Below are 12,226 nucleotides of genomic sequence, written 5' to 3'. Positions count from 1 at the left end.
GCATCACCCAGGACTCTCTGCTCAGATGTCCTTGGAGCTCTTGCCGGCATCTCTAACCCAGGATGGTTTTTTTATCACTTTTCCTGTATGTTATTTCCTGAAATGATACAGCTTTTTAAAATGTGTTTATTTAGCTTTTTTTCTGTAATTGCTGTGGCTTAAAGTATCCAACACATAAAACTGTAGTTCCAACAAGCTGAAGGAGAACTCCCCACAGTAGCAGAGTTGCTGAGCCAAACTCCAAAAACTGAGGCAGCGCGAGATGGCAGCCATTAGAGGTTCTCTTGAGGGCAAGTTCCAGCCTTGGATTCACTCCTATCAGTCTTCCATACACCAAGCCAACAAGATTTCATCCACTGAAGTGGCTAAGAAAACCATAATAAATGCAAAAGGAGTGATGGTATTCTGACGTCACAGACTGGCAACCGTAATTAAAGGATCTGGGCAAGGGTTGTCCATGTTACAATGAATGAACAAAGGTTTGAGGGGGCTAGAATATTTACATATTTATGTGTACATTCTCAAAAAAAAAAAAAAAAGAATCTACCTAGAAAGTGCACATTAATCCCAGAGAAGGAAGAGAAAGTTCTAATAGAGCAACCCAGCAGGAAGTGATCAGTTAGGCCAACAACGATGGGACAGTCCATCCCATGTGCTTCTTGGAAGGAAGCATTGAGATGGATACACATCAACTTATGGCATCCCTGCCCAATGAGGCATGACTCAAAGCCACCAGGAGCGATCATCAGACAAGCCGGTTAAGGGATAGGTCACAGAACAACCGCTCTGCCTGTGTGCTTCAAGAAGATCAATGTCATGAAAGAGAAAGAAAAAGCTGGTCAGGGCTGGAGGGACGGCTCTGCCGTTAAGGGCTAGGCTCACAGCAAAGACGCTGGTACCCTGTTCTAGGTGAAAGAGAATAGGCACGAGAACCGCGCACCGAATGGAGAGCAGAAGTTTCTTCTAGATGTCGCTGGACTGTTCCGCAGAATCTGAGTAAAGTCTATAGACTAATAATACTGTGTCTGGGTTAATTTCTTTGGAAAGTACACTGTCATTATAGAAGAGAATGTCTTTTTTTTTTCACCCCAAAGGTAAAATGTCCAACCCTAATTGGGACATTTTCTACACAACAACACAACACAACAGACACACACAGTTCAGGGGACATCTTGAAAGAGGAAGTAGAAGAAAATGAAAGAGCTAGAGGATGGGACGTGGCGCTGTGAAGTGCTAGGTTGCTGTGACATGGCTGTTGCACACATGCAGCTGACAATTAAGCTCTAATGAAGGCAGATGACGTTCCTATGTAGATGGGAGAGGTGCGCTCCACGCCCGATCCCTGGCTGAGGGACTGTTGGCCGGTGATGGCTTCTAAAGGGAGGGACTCATCCTTGTAGGATGCGGTTACTGTAGGTTTCCTACCGTCGGTGATCCCACAGCTCCTACATGAGTGGCTGTGGGATCACCACTCATTGGGGTTATTAGGTTGGGGGGGGGGACAGGAAGTTAGGAGAGGGAGGTGTTGGAGGGAAAAGGAGTTGAAGGAGGCAAATGGAGGGTATATATGACCATATTTTATTGCATACATGTATGAAATTCTCACAGGAAAAATAAAAAAACTAATGCTGGGCATGGTGGTACATGGGAAACTAAGGCTGGAGGATTAGCTGAGCCCAGCCCAGGCAGCATCGTCAGACTCCGAGACTGTCTCAGAAACAAAACAACAACAAAAACCAGGCAATACAACCTAGGAGACAAAACTAAAACATGTTGGAGAGCATAGGGAGAAAGAGACAGTACGTCCACAACTTGCTCTGAGACAGTTATGAAGCCGCAACAGATGACAGAAAATCCACTTTCAGAGAAAATGGCAAAGCAAAATATCCAAGATACAAAGTTGCCAGAACTTAGGGGCTGCGTCAGCTGGTAGGTGGGCAAGTTAGGGCGGCTGCACAAGACAGCTACTCTCTTCACCCACTGGCCAGCCAGTTGGAGCCCAGGGTCGCCTGTGTTCTAGTGAGAGCAGGTTGGACCATAGCATCTCCTAGCTGATCTGGCATGAAGGTGGGAGGCTGAGCATGCACGGGGCTCACGGGTAATGTGGCAAGAAGCCCTGGGGTAGGAAGGGGACCAGTAGGTCTTGCCCTGACCTTGGGCTCCTAACCTCCCATCTACAGTTGACTTTCCTCTGAGAAATGGGAGCAGTTGGCTGGCCACTCTGGGGTGTCTTCTGGCTTAGGTTCTATTGTATGTCCAGGGTCTCTCTGGGAAAGAAGACAGTTCTCCAAGTAATTTATTTCTTCAGTCCAGAAAGAAAACAGGGATGGCTAGGTCAATGAGAAGGGTAGGAACTGGGTTTCTGGAAGTCCAACAATGCACTGTCACCTCTGCCCTAACCCCAAGTCTGTCCCCAGGTACCCCGCCAGGAAGAAGTAAACACCCCAGTTAAAAGCGTCACTCAGGGAAAACCCTTCCTCTGAACCCCATTGAGGAAGAGGCAGCTAGCTAGTGAGCAGGAGTGGGCGGGGCGGGGTGGAGCTGGTGAGCAGGTCTATTCAAACTGGTGCCTCTTTGCCATCACCTTGTTCTTCCCTGCTCAGCTTTGTCCCCACCTCTGAAGAAAAAGCAACTTCTCCTGTGTCCTCCTGCCCCGGCAATGATAGGTGACTTCCTCCTTGAGGGTGGGTGCTCAGAAGAGCCCTCAACTCTGAGAGTTCTCCTCTTCCAATCTTCTATGCCTCCCAACACCTCATGCCTTCAGCCCCCCACAAATCCCTTGGGTATCTTGGCGCTGCCTGGAGACATCAGTCAGGCCACGGGTGTGAGGGAGGTCAGGAGTGGCCTGGAGATGTGGAGGATAGGTCTTTAAATATCCTCCCAACGTGAATGCTTGTGGAGTCATATGAGCTCTGTTTCTTGCAGAGGAAAGCAAGAAGTTGCTTCCTCATGGTGAAGACCCTATTCCGGAACTCTCAGAGGTGGCAGGCGGGGCCTCATAGCTTGCCCAACAGCTTATCAGCTACACTAACTATTGGCCTTTGTCAGGCGCCATTTTCAGGCAGGAGGCTGTAGGCCATTGAACCTACAAAATGGCAGGCGGAAACCCAGGCCATGCTTCGTTCCTTCTCTGCTGTCTCACGCCTCAGCCACGTCACCCGCTGCCAAAGTAGCTGTGGGGCCCTCATAGCATCCCAAGACACCTTGTTCTTTTCTTAGCTGTCATAGCTAGCATTTCACAGAGGTAGGATCTCTCAGTGGCCTAGATTGTAATATATATATCAGCTGTGCTGCTGGCGAAAGAACCACAGAAATCCACATGTTACTGCCTCCTCTGCACTGGGATTACAATTTCATACCACCATGCAATTGTTTTCTAACATGGGTTCTGGGGATTAAATGCAAAGCCTCATGTTTACAAGACAAGCACCTTACCCATTGAGCCATCTCCCCAATCCCAGACATGATTTTTTTTTTCAATTTAGCATTAGCCACCACTAAGACAAATTACATAATCTCCTGAGCCTCTATTTTCCTACCTCTAAAACGGGAGTAATTGCCCCAGGAATGTGAGGATAAAATAGGATAAACATCTAAGCTGAGACTTAGAAAATGGGGCCTGCAGTTCATTGGCTTGTATCAGTGGCCACACCAGGCCAGGATGACCCCCGACATGTTTCCCCACCTTCTTCAGAATGATACAATGTATCTTGTGTCTTAATGGCGACACAGGGCTCCATGCAGAATAAGTATGCCAAGATGGACCCTCCTGCCAGGCCAGCTTCCCTTGCCTCTTGGTGCCTCTTGACTTCACTTTCCTGCCTGTCCTGATGCTCATCTTAACTGCCAGGCAAACTCTCTGACAGAGAGCCACACTGAGCAAGGCTGCCACACTATGCCTCCTGTATTGTTTTCTTGTTTTTGTTTTTGTTTTTTCGAGACAGGGTCTCTCTGTGTTATGTGGGCTGTCCTGGACTAACTTTGTAGACCAGGCTGGCCTCAAACTCACAGCGATCTGCCTGCCTCTGCCTCCAGAGTGCTGGAATTAAAGGTGTGCACCGCCACACCCGGCTACCTCCTGTATTGTTAAAGATCTTCTGGAACGGCATGACCCCCAGAGCCCCTCCAGTGAGCAAGCAAAAGGGGAGGGTGTCATTTGGGGAAGAATCTTCAGAAATGGACAGAGTGCCAACAAGGCCACTTACTCATGGAGGAAAAGGCTCCAGCCGCTCAGGCTCCTTCACTAACTATAGATTTTGCTAAGTCTCTGAGGTGTGCTGAGCCTCCATTTCTGCATCTATAACAGAGAACTGCCTTATGGGTAAATGAGTTCACTGTGCAAATATACCGGCTTAATTACCAAATCTTGCGAATATGCACAAGGCTAGTTATCTTGGGCCTCATGTGACACATTTCTAATAAAACACTTTTGAAAGCCACAGTTGGCTTGGGAACTTTGATGCATGACCTAAGTTGACTTGATCACCTAGGCAAGCCAGGCGTTGCTATCTGTAGCCTGCATGTCCCACAGAGCTGGGGTTGGAAACAAACTATCTGACCCCAGGGTCTTGGCTGGGGCTGTGACACACTGTGTCCTTCCGGAAGTTGCCTTTCTTCTGGCTCTCTGCTCTCTCTGCCTGTGGTCTCCAGGGACATTATGTAGAGGGCAAGGATTTTTAGTGTTCAATATGTTCATTTTCCGGGGATCAAACTAGCACCAGAGAAAAGAAAGAACTTGCCTGAGATTACCCTGCAGAGTTAGTTAAGGCGAGAGCTGGTTCCCACCCCTTCAAAGACGCCTCATCTTCCTCAGGTCATAGGAAACCCAGTTTCCCAGCATCAATGGGAGACAGGAGGCGATGGCTCAGTCTGTAAAGTGATTGCCTTGCAAGCACAGGACCTGATTTCAACCCCCAGATCTCACACAAAATAAACTGAGTGAAATGGCATGCGTTGATAATCCTAGCCCGGAGGAGGGAGATGGGCAGATCCCTGGAGCCAGCTGGCCAGTAACCCCAACCTAGTTTGTGAGTTCCAGGCCAGCCAAAGATGCTTTCTCAACAAGGCGGATGGCTGCTGAGGAGCAACATTTGCGGTTGAAGTCTGGCCTCCGTACAAACACAGACCAGAGCTGGATCACAGAGCATGAGTTTGGGCCTCGTTCCTACTTCAAATCAAGGCTCACCAGAGACTTTCAAGGGCTTCCTCGAGTGCCCCAGGGCTGCCTGTTATGGAGCCTTTATATCCAGGATGTTCCAGGAAGCTGAGCGGCTCCCTCAGACTGAGTATTATCATGGGGGCATAGGTCCAACCCCTCAGCCCTTTCTTTGATCAGTGTTTCCATGGTGCAGGTACACATCAAAAAAGTTTGCACAATGGCTCTGTTGGCCGACACCTCAACACTATTATCACTGAATCGTTTCTCTTGCAGCCTGTCATGGTGGAGAGGGCTTCCTGTGTGGCTAGCTATAAATGTCTCTCTGACACATGCAACCCTCTCTTTGGAACAATAGTTCTCAACCTTCCTAATGCTGCATTCTTTTAATACAGTTCCTGATGTTGTAGTCACCCCCAACCATAAAATTATTTTCATTGATACCTCATCACTGTAAACTTGCTACTGTTATGAATCGTAAGATAAATACAGTGTTGTGCTTTCCAATGGTCTTAGGAAAAGGTCATTCGACCCCAGGTTGAGAACCACTGCTTTGGAGGACAGCAAGAGCAGCACAGCATATGGCTGGTGGCTAGTGACATCTTTTTTTTGTTTCTGCGACATTTATTTTTTGCTCATAGCACATTGAGGTACTTTCCAATGACTTTCCCTGTGACCACGTGGATTCTCCTCTACAGATAAACATGAGACACTTTAAAATATCATTTAAGAAGGGTTGAGAGGTGGCAGGACACTGTGACCTAGGAATGCCAGTCCACAGGGGCTCCTCAGTGCAAGCCTAGGGCCTAGCACAGGCATGGTAATTGCTGGCTTCAGTCTGTGGTCCAGGCATGGGGAAGGTGACCTGGTTCCTAGATGATTTTATTCTGTCAGACCCTCCAGCCCTGTCCTGCTCAGTCAGAGTTACTCTCTAGTTCACTGACCCTTCCTTCTTTCCTTCCTTCCTTCCTTCCTTCCTTCCTTCTTCCCTCCCTCCCTCCCTGCCTCTTTCCCCCTTCCTCTTCCCTGCCCCCCACTTCTTGTGTATGTATATGGATGTGCTACAGTACACACATCCTCTCCTTCCACCGAATGGGTCCCAGGGATCTAATTCAGGTCACCAGGTGTGGCTGAACCATTTTTGCTGACTCCACCAACTGCTCGCTTATTCTTCCTTGTCTCGGGGAAAAGCTTGGGTCATTTAGCCTCAGAATCTAGCAGGCAGGGCCTGGCTGTGTCATGAGCTTTGCTATAAGGAAGTGAGGCTAGTGCGGGCAGCAAAGAGGACCTTGGCACACCCAGAATGAACACGGGAGCCGTCGGCCATGTACCTCGGTCCTCTCAGATGACTCTGAAACCGTTTACATCTGCCTAAATGTGCCAGGTCTACCACACGGGATGGGTGACCACTGGTGTAACAGCCATGCCAGATGTCATCACCTGTAGCCAGACAGCACAAGAAGCCAGATGACACCCAAGCTTGTCCTGTGTCACCGATGCCATCTTTGAGCTGTATTACAGGCAGGAAGAGTGTGACACGAAATGGAATGGAAAAAGGGACTTGTGCTGGATTTCAATCCCCAGGTGAGGACACAGACATAGAAGAGCAGCTTTGTGTCCCTTGTACCCAGAAACTACAGATCAAAGGACTTCCCATTTGCAGGACAAAAGGACACAGCATAGCCATTGACAGCACAGAAGAATCACATCTTTTATTTTGATAAAACAACAACAACAAAAAAGCTGACCTCAACTGAGTCCACTAGATGCCAAATTCTCCCTGCTCAAGAAGGCCTCAACTCCCAGCACACCCTTCCAAGGAGGCTGAACTTTACAAATACATGATTAAATAAATAGAGCCTTCTAGTATTTCTAGAGGTGCATGAAGTGAAAGTTGGATCATATTCTGTGCATTGGTCTGTAAAAATCCTGTGTTCGTGATTTTTGAGGACATGTAGACCTCAGAGCTTTTCTTGAGCATGACCGAGCAACTGCTATCAGCTCAAAGTTATTTTAAAACCCAAGAGGATTTGCTATGTCTATCAACATCGTTAGAGCACTTAGAATTTCGCTTTGCTTACGTCAGGGCCCTAGGTCTGAGAACTCCCTTTCTTGGGAAGGCTTTGTTTTCTGCTAAGAAAGGAAAGGGATTCTGAGAGCAGCTCGCTGCCGAGCACTTGCTAGCACCGCCTGCAAGGACTGGACTTCAGCAATGGTGTGTGTGTGAATATCTGACCCCTTCGATCCCCAAAGTCAATTTAGAACATCAAAGATGGCCTGGCAAGATGGTTCAGTGGGTAAAGGTGCTTACATCCTGAGTTCCGTCCCTGAGACCCACATATTGGAAAACGAAAACCAATGCCAAAAGCTGTCCTCTGACCTCCACATGTGTTGCAGCGTGTATTAATGCACACACATGCACGCGTTCCCCCCCCCCCACGATTTTAACTCATTTTAAGAATTAGTTTTGTGCTTCGCACTGACTCATTTCATATGGAAGTGTCACAGTGGCTGCCATATTGGACAGCACAGAGCTGAGGGAACTTATTAGCTAGACTTAATTAGTAAGAGGCATTTATTATGTAAAGAAATTGCTCTCTTCAGCCTGATTGGTTCAAAGGCCCCTTGAAATTATCAAGCTTATAAAAAAAAAACCCAAAATTTATATTTATAAATAAGGAAAATAGATTAAGTTTTAAAAAATTAAACAATTTCTGTAAATATGGTGCTTCGTGTCAAAGTAGGCATCTTGCGCACACTAGATGAATGCTCGGCCTCTGAGTAGCATTTCCAGCATGAAGTGTTATTATTAGTATTATTATCTCATTACATTATCATTATTATTAGTTTAATTGGTTGGTTGTTTTTTGTTTTTTTTTTTCCCAGACAAGGTTTCTCTCTGTAGCCTTGGCTGTCGGGGACTCACCTGTAGACCAGGCTGGCCTCGAACTCATAGAGATCAGCCTGCCTCTGCCTCCCCAAGTGCTGGGATTACAGGTGTGCAAAAGTATTATTCTTTTAAAATAAGTACAAACTGTGTTTTTCAGGCCACAAAAGACTTTATCCACTAACCAGGAAAACGAAGACCGGGGAAGCCCGGGAGCTCAGGCACTTGGTGACTTACAAGCAACACCGGCTGAAAACTCCAGTTTCCAAACCCCATTCTCCCTCTACTTAGGGTTTCTAGTTCATTATCTCATCAGGAAACCGAGGCACAGAACCGGGCCCAGAGGGTCTCTCTAAGTCCTGGTCACCCAGGAACTCAGGGGCCTTGCCAGAGATGGGTGGCCGGAGAAAGCTATGTGGGGGACCCAGAGCAGAGAGGTAGGTACCAGACTTAGGAAGAGAAGCAGAGGAGAGCTCTGTAGCTCCCAGGAGAGCTAGCATCCACCACTGTGGCACTCGCTGCCCTGAGAACCCCCGGAATAGAACCAAGCGAGGCTTGGGCTACTCAGGTTTGGGCAGAAAGCTCCAGAATGCTCTACGGGGCTTCACTCTCCTGTTCACTCTTCTTGTTCATAGTTTTTCTACCTTTTCTTTCTCTTTTCTCTTAATGTCCTTTCCCCAAGCGCGTGTAGTCCAACACAGATCCACCACGCCTGCACATCGTTTCGAGCCCCGCCAGTAGGGTCTGCCAGGTCAGGCAGAGGGCAACACTCAGGCCCTGGCCTAGAGACTCAGCCTCCCTGATGTCAGCAGGGGTGAGACATAGGGTCACTTTGGGGTGCAGCTTTCCTTACACCTGCAAAGCTTGTCATCTCAGGACTTTCCCCAATGGGACACAGACCATCAATGATATGAATTATCATTGCCCAAATTGGGGCCTACTCCCTGCTCAGAGTGCTGGACAATTTCAGAAGAAAATAATAATTTGGAACCAGGATGTCCTTATGCCGTCCCTCAATCACCCCTTTAACTGGGAGGGAGGGCAGGTATAGGCCATAGGCTCCAGACTAGAATCATTTCAATTGCCACAGATTGGCTTTTGCCCCCGACTCCCCTCCCCCTTTAAAAAAAATTTTTTTTTCAAGACAGGGCTTCTCTGTGTAACAACCATGGCTATCCTGGAACTCGATTTCTAGTCTAGGCTGGCTATGAACTCACAGCGATCCACCTGCCTCTGCCTTCCTGATACTGGGATTAAAGGCAGGTGCCATCATTTATTTTTATGCTTCCCTTTCCCTTTAATTTCTGGCAAACGATAAGGGTTTTCCATTTACAACATAGGAAAGTTTTCTTTCAAAACTAAACTTGTATCAGTAACAAAAAGCGGGTCAACTGACATCAACACGGGGACAGGAAGGAGCCGAGGGTACTGACACTGTGCGTGGTGCCAGGTGCAACCCATACCCAAGGGGAGGTTCTCCGGAACCTGCCTGCTGCTGAGTCCTGCCTTCCCACAGGCATCACCCTGGGTCGGTCTTCTCAGACCAAGGACCAGCCGCAGCCCTCACCCCTCCTGGGAGGCATGGAAATAGAAGGAGCTGGTTTGTTTGAAGGCCCAGTCTGAACAGTCAGCAGTCATTTTCCCTTTAGGACCTAATCCTGAGCTTGTGCTGGGCCCCTCGGGAAGGGCAGGGACGGTTGCACTGATGGACAGGAAGACGCCGGAGGGCTCTCACCATTTGCAGTGAGCCTGGGTAGAAGGTGGCTGAGCCCGGAGAACCAGTGCTTTGGAAACAGCTGGTCAAGAAAGGACCACAAAGCCCTACAGTCCAAGACACAAGCCAGTTTAACACCAGGACATGCTTGGAAGTCCCCAAGTGCTCACAGCTCCAGACCAGCCTGATATCCATACCCCTTGCCCGGGCTCCCTTTCTGTAGGGCAGACTTAGCTCCTTACACCATAAGTCTGTCCCCGCACCATTTTCCTCCCCCTGAAATGTGAAAATCCACCATCTACAGGTACCCCTAAGTCTCTGGGCTGTTGCCCATTCCAAGTAGCTCGGCCTCCACACTCTACGGCACCTCACAAATGTCTGGTGGCCTCGGGCCTTTGCTCCAGAACTCTGGCCTAGGGTGCAAGGCTACCTCAGCACTTGGAGGCAGCTCAGGACCTCAAGAGCCTTCCAGATCATTTGTGTCTCAAATTAATCCAAGAGGTTGAACTGAAGTCACCAGGAATGATGGTCTAGAGGTCCCCTGGGTCTCCCTGGGTTCGGTCTGTGCTCCTGGTGAGCCCCACCCTGGGATTTAACGTGGAAAATGCTGTTTTGGGTTGGTCCTTCCTTCCTGTAAGATGATAAGAAGGAGGGAGCAGCGGGGCTTCCTGAACCTATGGGTGGGTGCTAGGCTTCCCTTCTCAGGTGTAGGACCGTAGTCAGGCACAGTACTCATTCACCTCACTCCCAGGCGGCCTTTTACGATGAGAGCACCATCCAGCCCGTTCTAGCCCCTGAAGGGGTCCCTGTGTCCTCTCAAGCCCCAAGCTGTTGTCACACCAGTATGGCCTTAGCTCAAAAGGCTCTAGAAAGGTGGCCACGAGCAAACTGCGAGCAAGGGGCCGAGCAGACAGGGCCCGGGCCCTCTAGCACAGGTGGTGGGAAGAGACAGAAGAGAGAGATACCTGAGAGGGCCGCTGTCAGCCATCCAGCGATTCCAAGGAAGAGCCACATGTCTGGTGGCATCTCCAGCCGCTAAGCACGCCTGCCTGTAGGAAGTGCCATCCTGGTGCAGGGAGGCAGCCGTGCCACCAATGGCCTGTCTCAACCCGTGTTGCCCTCTGTTCTCGCTCTCGGTGTCCTCTGTGCCGCACACACTCTCTCTCTCCTACACATGGGCCCAGCCTGTGAGTATCTCACGCCCCCATCTTCTGCTTGTGGTTTTGGTCTCCAGGAAGCCAGGCTGGTGTGACAGGGGTGTTGTTACAGGGGTGCTGGGGTGGGGGAGCCCAAGCTGCCTTCATAAGCCCACCAACCCAAGTGAACCCCTAAGAATCACAGAGTCTCATGTCTAGCGTGCACATCCCCAAGGGTCTTGCAGGGATGACAGACGAGAGGCTGCTTCTTCCCTCGAGACAGACAGACAGACAGCTCATTCCCAGAGATGGGCTCGCACCTGGTGCTGGAAGAGTGACTTCATGGCGCCTGCTGCCTCTCCCACAGACTCCAGCTCGCACGGGGTTGAGTTCCAAGGTTGGTATTGTCTTTGGGAATGTGGTGACTAAGAGGCAAGAGGAGAGGGTCTTTTTTTTTTTTTTTCTCCAGACAGGGCTTCTCTGTGTTGCCTTGGCTGTCACGGACTTGCTTTGTAGACCAGGCTGACCTCAAACTCACAGCTATCCACCTGCCTCCGCCTCCCGAGTGCTGGGAGTAAAGGCGTGCCACCACGCCTGGCTGAGGAGAGGATCTTAATGCACTTTTCTTTTGCTTGTGTGTGTGGAGGGGTATGTCATGTGGTGTGTGTGTGTGTGTGTGTGTGTGTGTGTGTGTGTGTGTGTGTGTGTATGTGTGGTGTATGTGTGTGAATACGTGGTGTATTTGTGTGTGCTCAAGTGCGAGCATGTTTGTGTATGTGTGTGTGTGTATGGTGTATACATGTGTGTGGTGTATGAGTGTGTGTATGTGTGTGTGGTGTGAATGTGTGTGTTCATGGTATGTGGGATGTGTGTGCATGCATGTGGGAGTGGGGGTGAGGGGTGCCTATGTGTGGTGTACATGTGTGAGTGGCGTGGGTGTATGTGAGTGTGTGTGCATGTGTGTGGCATATGAGTGTGCGTGTGTATGGGTGTGAGTGTGTGTGTGGTATATGAGTACGAGTGTCTGTATGAATGTGTGTGTGTGTGTGTGAGTGTGTGTGTGTGTGTGTGTGTGTGTGTGTGTGTGTGTGTGTAGGCTTGAAGCTAATGTCAGCAGTCTTCTTCAATTGTTCTCCATTTTATTAATTGACGCTGGGTCTCTCACTGGATCCAGAGCCCATGAGTCCACGAGTTTAGTTAGCCAGATTACCCTGGAGGTCCCCATCTCTGCCTCCCAAGTGCTGGGATTACAGGAGGCTGCCATACCTGCCAGGCTTTTATATAGGTCCTGAAGATCTGACCTCTGGCTCTCCTGCTTCTGCGGCAATCTACTG

General features: G+C 49.2%; 1 protein-coding gene across 5 annotated transcripts in view; it reads right to left on the bottom strand.

The window, feature by feature from the left end:
• The window catches only part of CD6 (CD6 molecule), a 37,082-nt gene extending 26,162 nt beyond the window's left edge, over positions 1-10,920 (bottom strand). For all 5 annotated transcript variants that reach the window (XM_084772049.1, XM_084772048.1, XM_084772050.1 and 2 more), the window contains exon 1: positions 10,722-10,920. In XM_084772049.1, the coding sequence (XP_084628175.1) occupies positions 10,722-10,782 (61 nt within the window). In that variant the 5' untranslated portion in view covers positions 10,783-10,920. The remainder of the gene's footprint in view (positions 1-10,721) is intronic.
• Positions 10,921-12,226: the final 1,306 nt, after the last annotated feature.

Source organism: Acomys minous (genome assembly GCF_964271855.1).
Source record: "Acomys minous genome assembly, chromosome: 2".
NCBI classification, from domain to species: Eukaryota; Metazoa; Chordata; class Mammalia; order Rodentia; family Muridae; genus Acomys; species Acomys minous.
This window is presented reverse-complemented; position numbering and strand designations above follow the sequence as displayed.